Here is a 20,419-nt window from a genome sequence, read left to right on the forward strand (position 1 = left end):
CTAAGCAGAGCCCAGGGACTGGGAGCAGAGCCCCGCTGCCTACCTCCCCCTGGAGAACGCAGTGCCTTCTGGTCAGGGCTTACCACAGAGTGGTCGGGCAGGGACTGGTCCAGGACACCAGCTCCTTAGCCCATCCCCTGGAAGCCCCCTCCCTGTCTGTCACTTTGGAAGTACATGTCTCCCTGCCAAGTGCACCCCCAGGTTAGGCTTACCTTCCAGCCTTGTTCTCTGTGTTCCAACGGCTCCCACCAAGCCCATCTTCAGATCTTCACATGGTGCCCCAGGAGGCACTGTCAGTGGGGAGGGGCGGGTTACATTGAGGGAGGGGCCAGGGAGATGCTGGGAACCCTGAGGAAGGAGGTCAGGGAAGAGTAGGGGGCTCTCAGGGAGGGGCTGGAAGGAACTCCAGCGAGGCGGGCGGGAAGGACTCTTACCCAGCTGATGGCAGTGGTGCGGTTACAGACCCTGAGGAAGAAGGGCTTCAACGGCTGCGACAGCCCCGAGCCCGACGGGGAGGACTCGCTGGAACAGAGCCCCCTGCTGGAGGACAAGTACCGGCGCGCCAGTGAGGAGCTCGACGGGCTCTTCCGGCGCTATGGGGTGAGCCCCACTCACTCTGTCTCTGTTGGCCCCCCCTTCCGGCCCCTTCCCCCCAGGCGCTGCACAAGAAGCACAGGGAATGTGAGAGCCCTGAGGTGGACGAGGTGTTTGCCCTGACCCCCCAGACGGAAGAGAAATATAAAAAGATAGACGAGGAGTTTGATAAAATGATGCAGAGTTATAGACTGGCCGTGAGTAGTCGCATGGAGCAGAGCCTCCCTGTGGTGCATGGTGTGGCTTCGCGCCCTGGCTCTCGGCTGCCCTGATGGGTGCTCCGCTCTGAGCCATGCTCGGGTTCTTAGTGACCACTGAGGAACCTCTGACCTTGGTCGTGATAAACCTGCATCCCTGCTGAGACTCTACTGGGATGGAGCATAAGTTGGAGAGGCCTGGAGTGTCCCCCTCTCCAGCAAGAAGTGTGTAGATGACATGAGATCCTTAGAGGACAGCAAAGTGGAGTGTGCTCTTTGTCCAGATGTTTTTTTTGGGGGAGAGGCCTGCTTGGGCTTGCTCTGATAGCCCAACCAGAAACACTCAGCCTTGTGTAGGGAAAGCAGAACTGCTGAAGGGGAAGGCAGCAAGGTGGGGGTGAGCTCTCTCTGCAGCAGGCCAGATGGGGTGAGACTGCAAGTGAAATCATGTCCCTACCCGTGGTGCAAGCCTTTAACAGCCGTGTGTGAATTTGGGTCTGTTATCAGGGCCTCTAACCTGCTCCCCGTGTGTCCTGCCTGGCTGAGGACTAACCCACCTCCACTAGGGGGTGTCCCTGGTCCTGTCTGCAGTGAGCAGAGCCCTGTTCTCATTCTCTGGGCCAGAAATGGACCCAGAGCTTCTCCCCAGAGTTCTTCCTTGGTGGGAGTGACAGGCAGGACTCCACAAGGGCACAGGGCAAGGAGCTTGAACTGCTGGCCCTAGGATGCGTAGCCCGGAAATGAGAAGAACCCTTGCCTGCCCTCCCAGGAAAAGTGGGCTCCATGGAAGGGGTCAACCTGGCCTGATCCTGCCCCTCCATCTTTCTGTCTAGTCAGCTGTCCCGGCCCCCAACTTTGCCATGCCTGTCACGGTGCCCGTGTCCAATCAGAGCTCACTGCAGTTCAGCAATCCCAGCGGCTCCCTTGTCACCCCTTCCCTGGTGACGTCATCCCTCACGGACCCGCGGCTCCTGTCCCCCCAGCAGCCAGCACTACAGAGGAACAGTGTGTCTCCTGGCCTGCCCCAGCGGCCAGCTAGTGCGGGTGAGTGGGCTGGCAGGTGGGTAGGTGAGGTGGAAATGAGATGTGATGGGGACTTTGGGATTCCATTTTCAATGGCAAGTATTTCTCTCCACCCACCACAGCATTCTCCCATTTGTATGGCTCCTGACGGAAGGGAGTATGACTCTTCCTCCTGGGGTCCCCTCTTCATGTTCAGTCCCCAAGACTCAGTCTTGAAGGGGGAGTGTTGTCAGCTCATCCTGGTTCTGTTTTTCCTCCAGGGGCCATGCTGGGGGGTGACCTGAACAGTGCTAACGGAGCCTGCCCCAGCCCTGTCGGTGAGTGTGGTCATCCTTCTACCTGGAGGTGGGGAGGGGTGCCCACTCAGTGGCCTCAGGGGGTCCAAGGACCAGGAAGGACCTAGATGAGAGGAGAGGAAGATCCCAGGGCCAGAACTGGATGAAGAGTCAGTCAGAGATTTTTAAGCCCCTGGATTTTGTTTTCTGTAGCAATGATTGGTGTAGATGATAAGCAGAGATGGAGGCTCAGGGAATTCTGGGCAAACTGTGAGAATGGACCAGCATTTCTAGTTGGAAGGGAAGACCCAAGTTTTTGCAGTTGAGTGTGGTTGGGATCTGGAGGATGAGAATGCTGGGCGTTCCCTAGACAAACAACAGGGACAGACTCACATAGACACTAACACAGGCACTCACACACATACGTGCATTCTCCCTCTTACAGAAGTATCCAGATGTTAGATGTGCATTTGTGGGCACATATACATAAGCCACAGAAGAGGCCAGGCACAGTGGCTCACACCTGTAAACCCAGCACTTTGGGAGGCTGAGGTGGGCGGATCACCTGAGGTCGGGAGTTTGAGACCAGCCTGACAAACATGGAGAAACCCCGTCTCTACTAAAAATACAAAATTAGCCGGGTGCGGTGGCTCATGCCTGTAGTCCCAGCTACTCAGGAGGCTGAGGCAGGAGAATCACTTAAACTCAGGAGGCGGAGGTTGTAGTGAACTGAGATCATGCCATTGCACTCCAGCCTGGGCAACAGGAGCGAAACTCTGTCTCAAAAAATTAAAAAATAAATAAGCCACAGAAGAAAGGCTGCCCCCCTACCCCTGGCAGCCAACAGCCCCTCCTACCCTGTGCCATTGTCCGGCTGGGTGACTGTGACTTCGAATGTCACGATTGACGTCACGCTGACATTCCTGCCATTCCCAGAGTGATCCGGGAATTGGGATAGAGGCAGGCACACACTTCCAGGGCAACAGCATGCTCTTAGGGGACAGAGCAAGGAAGCATTTCTGACTGTGGTCACTCTCACATCCTTGGACCTCAGCATCCCCCAGCTCAGTTTTGGGGCACTATATAATACCTCCCTGGTGATAATTGTGTCACAGGGTCAGGAAATTAAAGGAGTGGGTGAATATATCACCCTCTTCAAGGAGAAGGCCAGAGAAATGCTTGTAGACCTCAAGTGAGCAGTGATACATAGAGACACTTGAGTCCAGCATGTGGAAAGTGGGAGAGAGCCCTCACTTGGCCTCCAGCCAGCTATGTGGCCCTGGGCAGGTCATTACACGTCTCCCAAGCAGGCTCTAGTTTCCTCTTCTGTGAACAGGGCTAATGTCCTATCTGTTTTGCAGAGTTAATGTGAGGATTAAATAAGATAATACATGTGTGAAAGGCCTGTGTGGATTGTAGAATATGGAGCAGATATAAAAGATAGTTATTACATTTGTTATTACCAGGCTAATTATGATGGTGGCTGTGTTATCTGTCTCCCAGTGCCAATAACACCATCACCAACAGTGAATGGCTTGTTTCTCCCAAGCTGTGGGCAACTTGTCACATGTTGATCCAAGTCACATCATCCACCCCCAGCTCACGGCAAATGGAGCAGTCCGAGTGGTTGTTGGTTTGTCATGGTGACCAGGCTTCTCAGTGAGGCCCGGATTCCAGGCTGCCACCCCTTCCACATCCTGGTCATGGTGGGTCCTGTCCAGGGTAGACTGTGGGATCTAAAAATGCTGGACTTCCTGCGTGTGGAGACTAAAGAAGAGAGAAGACAGGGAGAGGCTTTGGTACAGAAGAACCTCTTGGCCGTCGCAGAGCCTAGAGGCAATGGTTGCTTGCCAGTTCTTCCCACTGACTTCAGAGTCCCATCACCAAGCCCTATCACATGTAGCTTGGAGTTAGGGGAATGAACCTAAAGATTCAGGAGTAAGGAGTATTTGCCTCCCATTATTCCCAAGACATGAAGTGTTTAGGGAATATCAGATGGCTCAGCCCCCACTCAGAGCCTAAGCATGGCTTTGAGAGGTTCTGGGTAACAGGAGTATTGGTGTGGGGAAGTTAATAGGGCTGAAGGATAGGCCCATGCTTTTCCTTTTACTCTCATGTTGTCACTTCTCCAGGGAATGGCTACGTCAGTGCTCGGGCTTCCCCTGGCCTCCTCCCTGTGGCCAATGGCAACAGCCTAAACAAGGTCATCCCTGCCAAGTCTCCACCCCCACCCACCCACAGCACCCAGCTTGGAGCCCCCAGCCGCAAGCCTGACCTGCGAGTCATCACTTCCCAGGCAGGAAAGGGGTTAATGCATCACTTGGTAAGTGGGTGTCTGGGCCAAGAGTGGGGGCTGGGGAATGGAAGAGTAGGGACAGGGGAAAGAGCAGATCTCTAGCAGGAGAGATGAAGGCTAGCCAGCAGTTAGGACTTCCCAAGAGAGATCATGGAAGCATGGCTTTTTATGAGCTTTTTCTTCCCAGAGGGCCTTTTAAGAGGTTGCAACACAAGAAGTACCAGCCTAAGGCAGTAAAAAGGGGCAGGAGGTGAGAGAGAAGGTTCTGTGATGGGGAGGATCATAGAAAGGATTTGCCACTACAGCAGGAGGGATGGGGATTAGATTGTGAGCATTTCCTAACTGGTGGAGATTGGGATGGAGCATCTCTGGAAATGAGTTAGGACAGTGAAGAGCTCTGCCTTTGTAGGCTGGGTAGAGCCATCCTACTCTTATGCAGAGAGGTGACTGGAACAGCTGTGGGGACAGAGGTGTGGGGGAGGGCAGCGGCTAGAGACTGAACATCCCCTTGGTTTTATTTCTGCTCTCAGACTGAGGACCATTTAGATCTGGTAAGTGAGGCTGTGAGCTGTTTGCTCTGGCTTTGAATTCTGGGTATTGCTCTGCGGTCCCCCAGCATGAAGTACATGTGCGTCCTTGGCCTGTCGCCTGTGCGTGGACTGTTGCTGTTTCTTTGCTTAGTTGCCAGGAGCTGTGCTTAGGTGCCAAGTGGGATTCAGAGGTGAATGGGGTGGGGGTGAGAGGTCAGACGTGTGTGTGTGTGCCTGTGTGTACATGAATGTCTGCATGTGGTATTACATTCATTCAGACACACCTTTCTCTGTATGTACGTGTGCGAGGAGGAGTGGGCCAGCCCAGGGCTCAGAGGTCCCACCCTGATGCCTGGACTAGGCCCTGGACTAGGGGACTGGATCCCACTAGTCCTCTGACTCCACTCAGGCCCACACTGCATTCTCGGGATCCAGGACAGGATCCTTCTTAGGAGGGAGATCAGCTGGAAGGAGAAGTTGGCGTTTCAGGGGAAGCCAAGGCCCCGGCCCAGGCTGGACTTGTCCTTCTTGGTGGCGGCTTCCCACCTCCCCTGTCTCCCTGTGCTCCCTCCTGCACTTAGTCCATGACACGGGCACTCAGAGGCATGCACAGCTGCTCATTTTCCTCCTCTGTCTCACACACTTACATACTCACCCCCAGCCAGGAGTGGGGCGGGGGCTCCTCCCTCCCCAACTCCCTGACGGGAGGCCAGAGAGGCTGGAAAAGGCAGGCAGGCTTTGGCGGCCAACACGGCGGCAGTTTCGGCCCCAGCGTGGAGTTGGAATAAACAAGTGACTCAGCGGCAGATGGAGCTGACAGCCCCACACACGTGTGTGCATACGCGCAGGCACACGCCACGCCAGGCCCCACATTCCCCTCGCAGATGCCAGCACGCCTCTGCCGGGGCGTGTGCTGCAGTGTGATGGATGGAGAGTGGGCTCCAGAAAGACAGGGGATGGACGATGTCTCCCTTCCCTCACTCTGCACTGGGAGGCTGGGCGAGTGTTGGTGCTGGGGCCACAGGGCCAGTACACGTGCCTTCATCTTTGCACGTGTGTTGGTGTCAGTGAATCTGTGTGTGCATGTTTCCCTCCATGGATCTGAGTGTCTCTGTGAATGCACCAACATGTTTGTATATCTGTAGGGGCCTCCGTGCTAAGGCAGCCCGCCTTGGCTTTGGGATTCAGGGACCCCACCTTGGCCTTGGGATGGAGGGCCAGCATAAAGCTGCCCACCTATCAGCCACCTCCTGATGGACAGTTTTCTCCTACAGAACAATGCCCAGCGCCTTGGGGTCTCCCAGTCTACCCATTCGCTCACCACCCCGGTGGTTTCTGTGGCAACGCCGAGTTTACTCAGCCAGGGCCTCCCCTTCTCTTCCATGCCCACTGCCTACAACACAGGTGAGTGTTCATGTGACATGTGCATGTGTGCACGTGGGCTTGGGGCAGGCAAGTGACCAGACAGAAATGCTAGATATCCCCTGGACAGGCCCCATCTGAGGAGGGCTATTGATTTGGGGGAGCCCCCACCTAATTATGGTTAACAGGTTTAGCAAATAAAAGCACAGAATGCTTTTGAATTTGAATTTCAGGTGAAACAAGTAGTTTTTTAGTACAAATATGTCCCAAAGACATTCTTCTGCTAATGTATGTCCCAAAGACATATTTTATTTTTGGGTTTTTTTTTTCTTTTTTGGAACAGGGTTTCACTCTGTCACCCAGACTGGAGTACAGTGGTGCCATCCTAGCTCACTACAGCCTTGAACTCCTGGTCTCAAGTGATCCTCCTGCCTCAGCCTCCTGAGTAGCTGGGACTACAGGCGCATGCCCCCATGCCTGGCTCTTTTTAAATTTTTTTTTATACAGACAAGGTCTCTCTGTTGCCCAGGTTAGTCTCAAATTCCTGGTCTCAAGCAGTCCTCCTGCCTCAGTCTCCCAAAGTGTTGTGTTACCGATTGTGCCCAGCACCAAAGACATACTCATGCTAACAAATTATGCATTGTTTCATCTGAAATTCAAATTTAACTAGGCATTGGTTTTTTTTCTTTGTTTTTGTTTTTTTGAGATAGTCTCACTCTTGTCACCCAGGTTGGAGTACAGTGTTGTGACCTTGGCTCACTGCAACCTCTACTTCCTGGGTTCAAGTGATTCTCATGCCTCAGCCTCCCAAGTAGCTGGGATTACAGGCATGTGCCACCACGCCCAGCTAATTTTTGTATCTTTAGTACAGACCGGTTTTGTTTTTTTGTTTGTTTGTTTTTTTTTTTTTGAGACGGAGTCTTGCTCTGTCCCCCAGGCTGGAGTGCAGTGGCGTGATCTCAGCTCACTGCAAGCTCCGCCTCCCGGGTTCACGCCATTCTCCTGCCTCAGCCTCCCGAGTAGCTGGGACTACAGGCGCCCGCCAACACGTCCGGCTAATTTTTTGTATTTTTAGTAGAGACGGGGTTTCACCGTGTTAGCCAGGATGGTCTCGATCTCCTGACCTCGTGATCCACCCGCCTCGGCCTCCCAAAGTGCTGGGATTACAGGCTTGAGCCACCGCGCCCGGCCCTAGTACAGACCGGTTTTTGCCATGTTGCCTGGGCTGGTCTCGAACTCCTGAGTTCAAGTGATCCACCAAAGTGCTGGGATTACAGGCATGAGCCACCGTGCCTGGCCAGCATTGTTTATTTTTTAAATAGTACTTAATGGAGGAGGGAGCCCCTGTCCTCAGAAAGCCTGCAGCCTGAGGAGGAGACAGGACAGAGGCAGGTCTGCAGATCATTCAGGCTGACCAGTCTCTAGGCTCCAGGTATGGGGAGTGGTGAGGGGGACATGGTCAGTTCAGAAAAGCTTCCTGGAAGAGAATGAACAGGGAGGCTGAGGAGGCCAGAGAAAAAGCACAGTCAGGGTCAGTTTGCTAGCTTCCTGGGAAAGCCAAATGGGGGCTCCAGGGCAAGGCGGAGGGGGAAGAAGAGCGTTTCTCCTCTAATTTTGTCATGGTGGTGGAATGATGATGGGGGAAGGAAGGAGGAAGAGGGAAGAAGGTTAGAGAGGGGATCTGAAGGTAAAGAGTCACTTAAGGACATGAGAAAGGTCTCTGGATAGAAGAATTCAGATAGGACACCCAGTGCGTGGGCTGTCCTGGGTCCCTAGGGCCATCCTGGCCTGTGTCACCCACCCACTCACACCTGCGCAGGAACAGTCTGTGATACTCTCAGCCATCCTTGCCTGTACTCTAAGCCACTGTGTCAAGAAGGACTTGCCAATAAGGAAACGTCTTGTCCCCTTGTTTCTGAGCATTCATGTGGCTGGGGAACCTGGGCTCTTTCCACCTAGAGACCTCTGCCTTCCTCAGGTTCTCTCACATGTGAATGGTTATGTCAGGCCAGTTCCTATGATGAGTTTAGTCTGGACCAAAAGACTCATAAACCTCTCCCCCTTCCCCAAGCCTCCCAGAGTTGAACCAGCCACCAGTGCAAATACCCACAAAATCCCACCTCCTCCCCACATGTAAAAATCCAGAACCCAGGCCAGGTGTGGTGGCTCACACCTGTAATCCCAGCACTTTGGGAGGCTGAGGCAGGAGGATCACGAGGTCAAGAGATCGAGACCATCCTAGCCACATGGTGAAACCCCGTCTCTACTAAAAATACAAAAATCAACTGGGTGTAGTGGCGCATACCTGTAGTCCCAGCTACTCTGGAGGCTGAGGCAGGAGAATCACTTGAATCCGGGAGGCAGAAGTTGCCATGAGCCGAGATTGCACCACTGCACTTCAGCCTGGCGACAGAGCGAGACTCCCTCTCAAAAAAAAAAAAAAAAAAAAGTTCAAACATAAAAAGGCTGGGCGCGTCGGCTCACGCCTGTAATCTCAGCACTTTGGGAGGCCGAGGCAGGTGGATCACGAGGTCAGGAGATTGAGACCATCCTGGCTAACACAGTGAAACCCTATCTCTACTAAAAATACCAAAAATTAAGTGGGGTGTAGTGGCATGTGCCTGTAATCCCAGCTACTCGGGAGGCTGAGGCAGGAGAATAGCTTGAACTTGAGAGGTGGAGGTTCTAGTGAGCCGAGATCACGCCAGTGCACTCCAGCCTGGGCGACAGAGTGAGACTCTGTCTCAAAAACAAAAAAAAAATTAGCCGGTCGTGGTGGCACACGCCTGTAGTCCCAGCTACTCGGGAGGCTGAAACAGGAGAATTGCTTGAACCTGGGAGGCAGAGGTTGCGGTAAGCCGAGCTTGCACCACTGCACTCCAGCCTGGGCAACAGAGCGAGACTTTTGTCTCAAAAAAAGGAAAAAAAAAGAAAAATCCAGAACCCAGCCCTCTGTGTAGGAAAGCCCCTCGTGGCAGGTAAGAGAACTGGAGGGACTGCCTCATGTTGAGGGACCAGACTCTGGCTTGTGTGTCTGTGTGTAGTTACCACCCAGGTGTCTTTGAGCCCCTTCTCTCTTGCATGTGCACCCATGTGTGTGCCCAGCCCCAGGCTACTATGTCCTGGCAACTTCACAGATGGCTGCTTCAGAAGACACACCCTGTGGGCCCATCTCCCCATCTGTAAGAGGAGTGGGTAGACAGGAGGTCTATGAGGCTTTTCCAGCCCTGCCACTGGGCCTCTGGGGCCCAACCAGAAAAACCAGCCCTGAGGGTGGGGTGGCCTGGGGACAGGGACAGTTGGCGGAGGGCAGCTCAGACCACTTTTCTGGAGCTGTTTATCAGGGACTCTATAAGGGTGGTTTTCTGTTTTTCTGCCATCTTGTTGGGCCCACAGTTTTTGTGAAGCAGGAGGAAAATTAGTTGGTGTCAGCCAACCTGGGACAGGCACTCAGGAAGGCTAGACTTAAAGATTCTCATCTGTCACTCTGGCATGAAAGCAGTTTCTGCCCCTGGGCTGCCCTTGGAGCCCTGCTGGGAAGTGTGTGAGATTTCTCATCTCCTCTCAGAGACCACAGGCTCCCTTTCCTCTTGTTACAGGAGCAGCTAAGCAGATCTCAGTTTAAACAGCAGGTGTTTTCAGGTGACCCTAGGTGTATAAACAAAACCCCAGTGAACACATTGCTGTTTAGTTGTTCACTGTTTACAGTCCTTGGCTGCAGTTCAAGTTCCGGCTGGGGGTAATCAGGCTATGGTAATGCCTCATGTGAGGGCCTGGCCCCTTGTTGACACTGGCCGCAGAGGCCTGGCTGTGGTGGCTCTGGGAGCAGACCAGTAGGCTGCCAGGTGGCCTTGGGCCATGGTCCTCCTTGGGGAGCCAAGCCTCCCAGTAGATAGGGCTGGAATCTCGTAGGACAGTGCAGGGCTGGGAGCTAGTCTCCACCACTCACTCACTGAGGGACCTTGGGCAAGGGACTGTACTGCTCTGGGCTTGGCTTCCTAGTTTGTAAAACAAGTGTTAGTTGATTCTGGCCGGGCACGGTGGCTCACACCTGTAATCCCAGCACTTTGGGAGGCCGAGGTGGGCAGATCACGAGGTCAGGAGTTCAAGACCAGCCTGACCAATGTGGTAAAACCCCGTCTCTACTAAAAATACAAAAATTAGCCGAGAGTGGTGGTGTGCGCCTATAATCTCAGCTACTCGGGAGGCTGAGGTAGGAGAAGTGCTTGAACCTGGGAGGCAGAGGTTGCGGTGAACCAAGATAGCGCCAGCTACTCGGGAGGTTGAGGCAGGAGAATTGCTTGAACTTGGGAGGTGGAGGCTGCAATGAGTAGAGATTGCACCACTGCACTCCAGCCTGGGCAACAGAGCGAGACTCTGTCTCAAAAAAAAAAAAAAAAAGAAAAGAAAAGAAATAGTTGATGCTAGGGCCCATTCCTGCCCTTGCTCTGCTTTTTTAATAAGCATTTCAAAACTCCTGACCAATGTTAGGAGACTAGAGCCAAGCACATATCCCCCTCTAGAGAGATTTAAAGGTAATAGAGTCCTGGGGTCCTGTCTTAGCTCTGCCACTGGCTTTCTCCATGAGCTGGAGCCTGTTCCTCAAACTTGAGGCTGCAGTTGCCTCATTTGTAAAGTAATAATAGGTAAATCTTTTGATTATTTTCTATGGACCAGACACTGTTCTACATGCTTTTGTGTATTAACTTGCTCAGTCCTCACAACAGCTGTGTGATGTAGGTAGGATTATTACCTCCAGTTTATAGGCAGAGTAAGTAACTTACCCAAGGTCACATGGCCTAAGTGGAGGTAGCCTGGAAGTTTGACCTCATAGCTCATGCCTTTTACCTTATTGCTATATTGCAGAGATAATACTATCTTCCCTGCATAAAAACAAAGGGCTGGAGCAAATGACTCCCTGAGTAATAGCATAGTGGTGGGGTACTGGGATGATTGAGGGGTGCGTTCCCTATCTCAGCACTCCCACTACCACAGTACAGCCTCAGGGAGGACATTTTCTTTTCTTTTCTTTTCTTTTCTTTCTTTCTTTCTTTCTTTCTTTATTTCTTTCTTTCTTTCTTTCTTTATTTCTTTCTTTCTTTCTTTCTTTCTTTCCTTCTTTCTTTCTTCCTTCCTTCCTTCCTTCCTTCCTTCCTTCCTTCTTTCTTTTCTTTTCTTTTCTTTTCTTTCTTCTTTCTTTTTTTTTTTTTTGAAACAGAGTCTCGCTCTGTTGCCCAGGCTGGACTGCAGTGGTGCGATCTCCATTCATTGCAGCCTCCACCTCTCAGGTTCAAGCAATTCTGCCTCAACCTCCCGAGTAGCTGGGATTACAGGTGCGCGCCACCGCCCGGCTAATTTTTTGTATTTTTAGTAGAGATGGGGTTTCACCATATTGGCCAGGCTGGTCTTGAACTAGGGAGGACATTTTCTAAACTGTCCCAAACAGGATACAGCATGAAACAATAGTGCTGTGTAAATCATGAAACATTCCTTGATTCTATTTATTCTGTGACAGTGCAAACATCAGTTTCTTCTTTAAGGTAGACATTTTATGACATAATGAATACCCCCTCATGGGGTGATCTGCTGGAACCTTGGCCAGCAGTGCTCCCGGCATGGTACCCTTGCAGCCCCTCTGCCCCTTGGGCATACGGCCTCAGGGGCTAACTTGTGTCCTCTGTGTTTACATGTGTGTGTGGGCACAGCAGCTGAAACCTGCTGCTATAAATTTTAGGTATTGACAGTTGAGGAGGCTTGGGGGCTGTGCTGGAGGTAGAATAGCAGTTGCAGTGATTTGCCTCTGAAGCCCTATTCACCAAGCTTTTACCAGGGCTCCCCACTACCTTAGAAAGGCAATTGGAGCTTTGGGCCGTGGGATATCATAGCCGATGAGGCTTATTCAAGGTGTGATAATTGCTAATTGAAAACTTTACCAATACCCACCATGATGACTTGAAATATAATTGGCATTGGCAATTTTTGACAGTCTCTACAGAGACTGAACCAAAAAAAAAAAAAAAAAGGCAATTGGAGACTTGGCAGGTGAAAAAAGATGACGGTTAGACATAGACCTTCTCTACTTATCATTTTCCATCTTTTTATTTTTTTAATTGTTATTATGAAAGTGATACCTACCCATGATTTTTTTTTTTTGAGACAGCATCCCACAGGCTAGAGTGCAGGGGCATGATCATAGCTCACTGCAGCCTCAACCTCCCAGGTTCAAGCAAGCCTCCTGCCTCAGCCCCCTGAATAACTGGGACTACAGTGCATGCCACCACCCTAGCTAATTTTTAAGTTATTTGTAGAGATGGAGTCTCCTTATGTTGCCCAGTCTGGTCTCAAACTCTGGGCTCAAGTGATCCTTCTGCCTTGACCTCTCAAAGTGCTGGGATTATAGACATGAGCCACTTGCCCAGCTGATGTTGTTGTTGTTGTTGTTGTTGTTGTTTTAAGTCCAACACTATTTTTAAAAACCACCTTTTGGTCGGATGAGGTGGCTCATGCCTGTAATCCCAGCACTTTGGGAGGCTGAGGTGGGCGAATCACTTGAGGTCAGGAGTTTGAGACCAGCCTTGCCAACATAGTGAAACCCCATTTCTACTAAAAATGCAAAAATTAGCTGGGCGTGGTGGCGTGTTCCTGTAATCCCGGCCATTTAGGAGGCTGAGGCAGAAGATTTGCTTGAACGTGGGAGGCAGAGGTTGTAGTGAGCCAAGATCGCACCACTGCACTCCAGCCCGGGCAATAGAGTGAAACTCCATCTCAAAAAACAAAACAAAAACCACATCTTTTCATCCTGTTAAAACACAGCACCTCATGGTTATTATGACTTAGATTTCTTTAACTCTGAGTACCATCTTCACTGAATTTTTGTGGTCTTCTTGAATTCTTTACATCTGTCATTACACACTCCCTGTCCCCTCATCCCCACAGTCCTCCTGGAGGCAGCTCCCTCATAGGAGCCTGTGTGCTCTCCCCAACTCCAGGTTCATCCTCACTTTTCCTCCATGCAGATTACCAGTTGACCAGTGCAGAGCTCTCCTCCTTACCAGCCTTTAGTTCGCCTGGGGGGCTGTCGCTAGGCAATGTCACCGCCTGGCAACAGCCACAGCAGCCCCAGCAGCCGCAGCAGCCACAGCCTCCACAGCAGCAGCCACCGCAGCCACAGCAGCCACAGCCACAGCAGCCTCAGCAGCCGCAACAGCCACCTCAGCAACAGTCCCACCTGGTCCCTGTATCTCTCAGCAACCTCATGTGAGTCCTGGGGAGACTCCATGTGAGTGTGTGGGAAGGGAGAATTGAGGAGCGGGAAGAGGAGGGACCTCTTGGGAGCTGTGTTCCCTGCACGGTTCTAATGGACATCCTATGAGGCTGTGCACTGCACAGTCTGTTAGGCAACAGTGGCACCTGTGGGGTCTCTTGTACAGACCAAAGAGGCTCACCCTGAACCTCTTCTGAGAGCCAGCCCCAGGGTAGGGGGTGGGAGGTTGGGGGGCCCTGGGTTGCAGAAGATGACATGGGATGGAAAGAGAACTAATATTTCTTATTTCCCTTCTCTTCCCTTCATTTGACCCCCTTCTGATCACTCTCCATCCAATTGCCTCTCCCCAACACCCCATCCCCCATATTCTCATCCTCTGTTCTCTGTCACTTTCTGTCTGGTGTCCTATCACTTGTTCTGTCACTCACCGCCTCTGTTTTTATCCCTTGTACCCCATTTCCACTGCCTGCCTCCAGCCCGGGCAGCCCCCTGCCCCACGTGGGTGCTGCCCTCACAGTCACCACCCACCCCCACATCAGCATCAAGTCAGAACCGGTGTCCCCAAGCCGTGAGCGCAGCCCTGCGCCTCCCCCTCCAGCTGTGTTCCCAGCTGCCCGCCCTGAGCCTGGCGATGGTCTCAGCAGCCCAGCCGGGGGATCCTATGAGACGGGGGACCGGGATGACGGACGGGGGGACTTCGGGCCCACACTGGGCCTGCTGCGCCCAGCCCCAGAGCCTGAGGCTGAGGGCTCAGCTGTGAAGAGGATGCGGCTCGATACCTGGGTACTGTAGCATCACCTCTCCTGTCTGCCAGTGTCTGCTACACCCAGGGACTGCCCCGCGTGCCCCCTAACCTGTTTTATTTCCCACCCAAGAGGCCTTGTGGCCGGCTACCCCTTCCGCCAGCCCTTCTAGGGCAGCAACACCCCTTCACCCCTGCCAAAGGCCCATCTTCTCCCTCCCTCCAGCATCAGTCCTTCTGCTCGATGACTTCCTCCCCTCACAGCTGGCCCTGCCACTAGAATCCTGGCCCTATGGGGAGAGGGGAGTGGGGAGTGCATACCCATAGCCTGGGCCACCCCCTCACACCCCCTTCTCCATCTCCTCTCTTCACAGACATTAAAGTGACGATTCCCACTCCCCTCCTCTCAGCCTCCCTGATGAAGAGTTGACAATCTCACCGCCCGCCCTTCCCTGCCCCGGGCTCCTCCCGCTCGACCCCCACTTCCTTTCTTGTGCTTCGTGTCCTGTTGACGGTTACATTTGTGTATAATTATTATATTATTATTATTATTATTATTATATTTTTTTTAATTTGGATTCTCGCTTTGGAGAGGGGAATGCTCTCATCCCCTCTTTCTGTACCCCCCACCATTTTCACTGGCTGGAGGGCTCTCTTTTTCGCGGGAAGGGGGGACACTTTGCACGTTGTACACATATGCTGCAGGAAGGGGGTGGGGGGCCCAATAGGCCTTTGGGAAAGGACAGGTGCCGAGCCCTGCATGTGGAGCCCTCCCACCCCACCCCCAGATAGAGGGAAATAACCAAAAAACTACCAAACAACAGAAACCCACACTCTAGACTGAAACCCCAAAGTGGGCTTGATGGGTGGGTTTGTGTTTGAAGGGGAAAGTGAGGCAGAGGTTCTGAAAAGGGTCTCTGTTTTTGGGTTCATGTAGCCATAGGCACATGGAGCAGAACACCTAAGCCTGGCCCCCAAATGCCCCTGCACACACACGTGCCACACCTGCTCTGATTCTTGTGTGTGCTGCACCCCCAAGGTGTGTGGGTGCTGGCTGAGCTTTGGGCTGGGAAGGCAGCCTGGGAATCTGAGGCTGGGGGCAGGGGTTTGAGGTGGGGGCCTCTCTGGAAGCACATTTGGAGAGAAAGACAGAGAGCCATGAGGAGAGGGCTGAGGAGGGCAGAAGGGCTAGGCAGGGGGCAAATTGGGCCCCTCCCTTCCCCAGCTTTTCTCTAAGATATACAGTGCAATAGCTCCCCACCCCTCAGTTGACGCCAGCCCTGTAAAGCTGGCCACAATGTGCAGGGAGAATGGGGAGAGGGTCTTCAGTGAGGTGGCTGGGGCGAGAGTCGGCCTGGACTTCCCTGGGGTGCTCCAGGCCAGAGCTCTTTCATCAGGGCGAGTGTGGTGAGGGGACGTCCTTGGCCTTGCACGCACACTACCTGGGGGAGTCAACACTGGGATGGTCTGTGGGGTGGGAGGGCCTACGGATGGGTCCGTAGAGGTCCCACTTCCCTCATTCCTCCTTGGCCCCTCTCCCTAGCTTCTCCTGTTAGCTCCTTCTGCTCCTGACCCCACCTCCTTGCTCTTGGCGCCCCCATTGTCTCTGGCTACCTCCTTGTCCCACCACCTCCAGGCCGCATCCCACCTTCCCTCTTGGCTACTGTAATTGTAAATAGCGACCTTTGGAAAACGTTAGCGGTGTAACAGTCCAAGAAACTGTTTTTTGTTGTTGTTGTTGTATTGATATGAAATGAGATTCTATTTTTGTCAAAGTATATTGTAATAATAATGACTCAAACGGCCCGTACTGTACAGACGAGATTCTTCTGCTGTTGTTCTTGCTCCCCTCCCCTCCTCTGAGTCCGCCCCTCCCTGCTGCCTCCTCAGTGGGGCAGTGGGCAAGGGCCCAGGGGCAGCCGAAGCACGGGGTCCTGGGACCTCAGGCAGGATTGGAGATCAAACCAGAGGGGGCAGGCCCCCAGCCTGCTCTCTAGGATCACCCCCCCGCCCTAAGGGGCCTGGCCTGGAGTGACATGGGCAGGCAGACTGTCTGCCCGACTCCTTCACACAAGCCCAGCTCCTCTGCCCAAGGGGTGCGGTGCTCCCTTGGGGTTTCCTCCCAGTTGGAGAGTAGAGTTAGACAAGGCCCAGTTTTGTGTTAGCCAACCATCTTTGCCCACCTCTATGACCCAGCCTCTTGCAGTATTCCAATACTTGATGCAGGGAAGGAACCAGAAGCAGAGGGGCCTCTACGCAGGCAGGTACACACGTGTACCTGAGTGTGTTCATGAGGGCATCTGGTGTTTATGTGTCTGAGTGTAGCTTTGTATTTATGTGTGTGTGTATGTGTATGTCTGATTGCACGGGTGTACCTTTGTATTTATGTGTGTGTCTGGTTGCACGGGTGTGCCTCTGTGTGTCTCTGAGCCTGGCTGGGTGTGTATGCAAATCTGTGTGACTGGAGCTCTAGGGGCATCTCTGTGTCTGAGTGTGCCTGGTGTGTGTTTACGAAGGGAGAGTTGGCTGCTCCAGCTCCACAACCCTGGGACCCCAACTCCCGTCTTCCCTGCTCCTTTCCCTGTGTTCACCCTCAGCTCTGATGCATTGAACTGCAGTTGGGGGGATTGGCAGTTAGCCCTCTGTGCTTCTCCCTGCAGCCCTACCTCTGCCAGGGCCTCTCCATAGACCTCTGCTTCCACCCACATATGTCCACTTAGTCACCCACACTTGGCACACAGTTCCTGGAGTACCCTCTTTCCCCAACCCCAGACCTGCCTTCAGAGCAAAAGTCAAGTCCCTCTTCCTCCATGAAGCTTCTCCCTCAGCTGAGCAGTGATCCATTCTTACTCACTCTTAACCCCGATCTGCTGACTGGGTGGGGGCAGCACGTCCAGCCTTCCCACCTCTCCTGCAGGCTTCTAGAGGGAGTTTCAAAAACTGATGAGCCTCGATCCAGGGCTTGAAAGAAGCCAGAGTGTAATCTTGTTCATGCATGCATCCCCAGAGCCTTGCCTAGTGCCTGGCACATAGTAGGCACTCAATAAATGCTGAATGGGTGAATAGTTGAATGATAGGTGCTCAATAAATGAATGAATGGCCTTCCCTTCTCAGGCTATTCCCACGATTAGTCTGCCCACCTTTCTAGGCTGGGCTTGGCCACCATTAAACACGGGGTGGGGGTGAGGGCCCCTGCAGTTCACGGTGCAATATTCACCAGTTTTGCCCTCCGCCTCATAAAGGCAAACCTGGCTTTTGATTACCATGTGTGGATGTTTCAGTGTCCTTTCTTCTCTGTCCCTGGGGACAGGGTGGTCTGTGAATATGTGACATTTCTGCAGTTCAGTATCCGAAGGTTTCTCTTGGGGGTAGGGGCTCCTGGGCAGCCAGATGAATGGGTCCCTGGGAACCCAGACCTCAGATGGGGACTTAATGTCTTCTTCCTCTCAAGCCAAATTCGCCTCCACCCACTCCCTCTGAAGAACTGGGCATTTGCCAAAGTAACCACTGGAGTCATCTAATGGCCCTTCCCCTCCCCAGGTTTCCCACAGCTTTCAGGGACAGTGGGCAAAAGGACCCCCCCTTCACCACCTCAATGGAACACACCATCCTCCCCCCTCAACAGCACACTCAGTGCAGCAAGACTGACCCCTGACCCCCTCCCAGCCCTCCCCACCTTGGACAGGAAGGAAGTAATGCACCTTCTCTTGCTGATTATTTATTTGTTTGGAGAGACAGAAATGTAAAAGTGTATCTAGAAATATCTATATCTCTATATATTTTTAACTGACTCTTTGGAATCCCCTGGGGTGGGGTGAGGGGTAAGTTTAGGCGTTCGCGGAGGGGAGGAGACAAGGAGCCTGGGAACTCCTTGTTCTCCCCTCTGCTGCCTCTCCCCACCCCTTAAAGCAGTTGGTAGAAGGAATGGTATTTGTATGGGGGGAGGGAGGCTGGAATGGAGAATCTGGATTCTCTCCTCTTCCCCATTCTCCAGAGGGAGGGAGGTGGTGAGGAAGAGGAAGGGAGGGGCAGGACGGGCCATGGAGGTGCCCCACCCCCACACCTGACAATCACCCACACTCCTGGGGCTCTTCCTGGGTCCTGGGGCAGGGCGAGTCCAAGTGTGAGGCTGTTGATTTGTTTTCAATATTTCTTTTCGTGCTGTATGGTGATGCTTTCTTAGTATTCTACACAATAAGAAAAGACAAAGTCCTCGAGATTCTTATGAGTTTTGTTTGAAAACTCTTTCACTATATTTGTTGTAAAGAGGTTTACTATTAAAAGAAAAAGAATACACGTTTCTGATACTTCGGCGTGGGTTTTGGTTTCTTTGATGCCGCGAGGATGGGAAGGAAGGACTGGTGTGGCCCCATCAGGGTGAGAGGCTGCGCTTCATCTCAGCAGGGAAGAACGGGGAGCGGCCTGCGGGGCAGGGCACTTCCACATGTCTCAGGTGGGGTTTTCAGGTGAGAATTTCTTCTAAGTGTTCTGTCAGAAGGAGGCAGCCCCAGCTCACACTAAGGAGGGGTTGCCCAGCTAGAAGCCTCAGGAGGGATTCTGGGACACAAAAATAGAAATGCCACCCAAGGTTGAGTTCAAACCAGAATGGTGTTGGGGTGGGAGTTAGCACGGTGAGGACCTTTGACTGCTGAAAGCCTTCCTCAGCAGAGACTTGCCCAGGCACTATGTTAGGCACAGGTGGATTCCATCCTCGTGCTCCTCACAGCATGCTTCCCTCCAGCAGAGGAAGCCACTCTTGCCCTTTCAAAGTGCTTTAACAGTGCCAAGGAGCCTCTCTCTCCCCACCTGACACACCCCACAGGACCACCCCACCCCACCCCACTCCGCCATGCCTTCCAGCCAGGGTGGTCTTCTCTTAAACTTGCCTCCTTGGCTGGGCACGGTGGCTCACGCCTGTAATCCTAGCACTTTGGGAGGCTGAAGCAGGCAGATCACCTGAAGTCAGGAGTTCGAGACCAGCTTGGCCAACATGGCGAAACTCCATCTCTACTAAAAATACACAAATTAGCTGGGCGTGGTGGCGTGCATCTGTAATCCCAGCTACCTGGGAGGCTGGCGCAGGAGAATCGCTTGAACCCAGGAGGCGGAGGTTGCAGTGAGCCGAGATTATGCCATTGCACTCCAGCCTGGGTAACAGAGCGAGACTCCATCTCAAAAAAAAAAAAGAAAAAAAAGTCCAGGCGTGGTGGCTCACGCCTGTAATCCCAGCACTTTGGGAGGCCGAGGCAGGCCTCGGGATCACCTGAGGTCGGGAGTTCGAGACCAACCTGACCAACATGTAGAAACCCCGTCTCTACTAAAAATACAAAATTAGCCGGACGTGGTAGCACATGCCTATAGCTACTAGGGAGGCTGAGGCAGGAGAATTGCTTGAACCTGGGAGGCGGAGGTTGCGGTGAGCCAAGATCGTACTATTGCACTCCAGCCTAGGCAACAAGAGTGAAACTCCGTCTCAAAAAAAAAAACAAACAAAAACAACCCTGCCTCCTCATACCCAGCACAGCCGTGCCCTGGGGCAGATGCAGCGGCTGTGGAGGAAAGCAGATCCGGCTTGGCTTCCTCCGAACAGGGTGTGGCTGCTTCTCTGTACCTAGCTCAGGTGCTGCAGAGGCGAACGTGGAGTGTGAGGGGCCATATACAATGGCAGAGACAGGCCTACCAATGCCTAAAATCCATGAAGCATGGTTAAGGCTGTGGGTGCTACACATGTAGGCTGTTGTGAGAGCACACAGGAGTCAGGCTTCGTGCCTTGGGTTTCTTCATCTGCAAAATGCCGATGACCATCTGTACTGGTCCTGCTTCCCTCATAAGGTCATTGCAGTCTTCCCCTCACTTCTCCCTCAGCAGGAGCAGAGAGGAACAATGAGCTGAGCAGGAAGGGGTTAAGAGGATACCACCCTCTAGATGAGGCTCCCTGTTGGTTACCTGCTCCCCTGTAGCAGCTTCCAAGATGACCTCCAATTATCCCTGCCTGGTATTCATGCCCTTGTGTGATCCCCTCCCTCAGTGAATCATGGTTGGTGTCTGTGTCCAATTAAAAAAGGCAGAGTGATGGCATGTGACTTCCAAGGCTAAGTCATGGCTCTACTCTCTGTCTCTCGCTAAGTCATGGCTT

General features: G+C 52.9%; 1 protein-coding gene and 1 non-coding gene across 3 annotated transcripts in view; both read left to right on the top strand.

Annotated features, from left to right (window-relative positions):
- The window catches only part of MEF2D (myocyte enhancer factor 2D), a 38,534-nt gene extending 19,944 nt beyond the window's left edge, over positions 1-18,590 (top strand). Inside the window, exons 4-12 of one of the 2 annotated variants that reach the window (XM_032154152.2) lie at positions 463-600; positions 1,625-1,835; positions 2,075-2,131; positions 4,222-4,412; positions 4,916-4,936; positions 6,190-6,319; positions 13,294-13,534; positions 14,018-14,324; positions 14,658-18,590. In XM_032154152.2, coding sequence (XP_032010043.1) covers positions 463-600; positions 1,625-1,835; positions 2,075-2,131; positions 4,222-4,412; positions 4,916-4,936; positions 6,190-6,319; positions 13,294-13,534; positions 14,018-14,324; positions 14,658-14,669 — 1,308 coding nt within the window. In that variant the 3' untranslated portion in view covers positions 14,670-18,590. The remainder of the gene's footprint in view (positions 1-462; positions 601-1,624; positions 1,836-2,074; positions 2,132-4,221; positions 4,413-4,915; positions 4,937-6,189; positions 6,320-13,293; positions 13,535-14,017; positions 14,325-14,657) is intronic. The other variant, XM_032154153.2, reaches the window with a different exon arrangement.
- LOC116469933 (U4 spliceosomal RNA) lies at positions 12,138-12,275 on the top strand. Its single transcript, XR_004248388.1, has one exon. It is a non-coding gene; the product is annotated as a U4 spliceosomal RNA (small nuclear RNA).
- Positions 18,591-20,419: the final 1,829 nt, after the last annotated feature.

The sequence above is a fragment of the Hylobates moloch genome, unplaced genomic scaffold, assembly GCF_009828535.3.
Source record: "Hylobates moloch isolate HMO894 unplaced genomic scaffold, HMol_V3 SCAFFOLD_5, whole genome shotgun sequence".
In the NCBI taxonomy this organism is placed as follows: Eukaryota; Metazoa; Chordata; class Mammalia; order Primates; family Hylobatidae; genus Hylobates; species Hylobates moloch.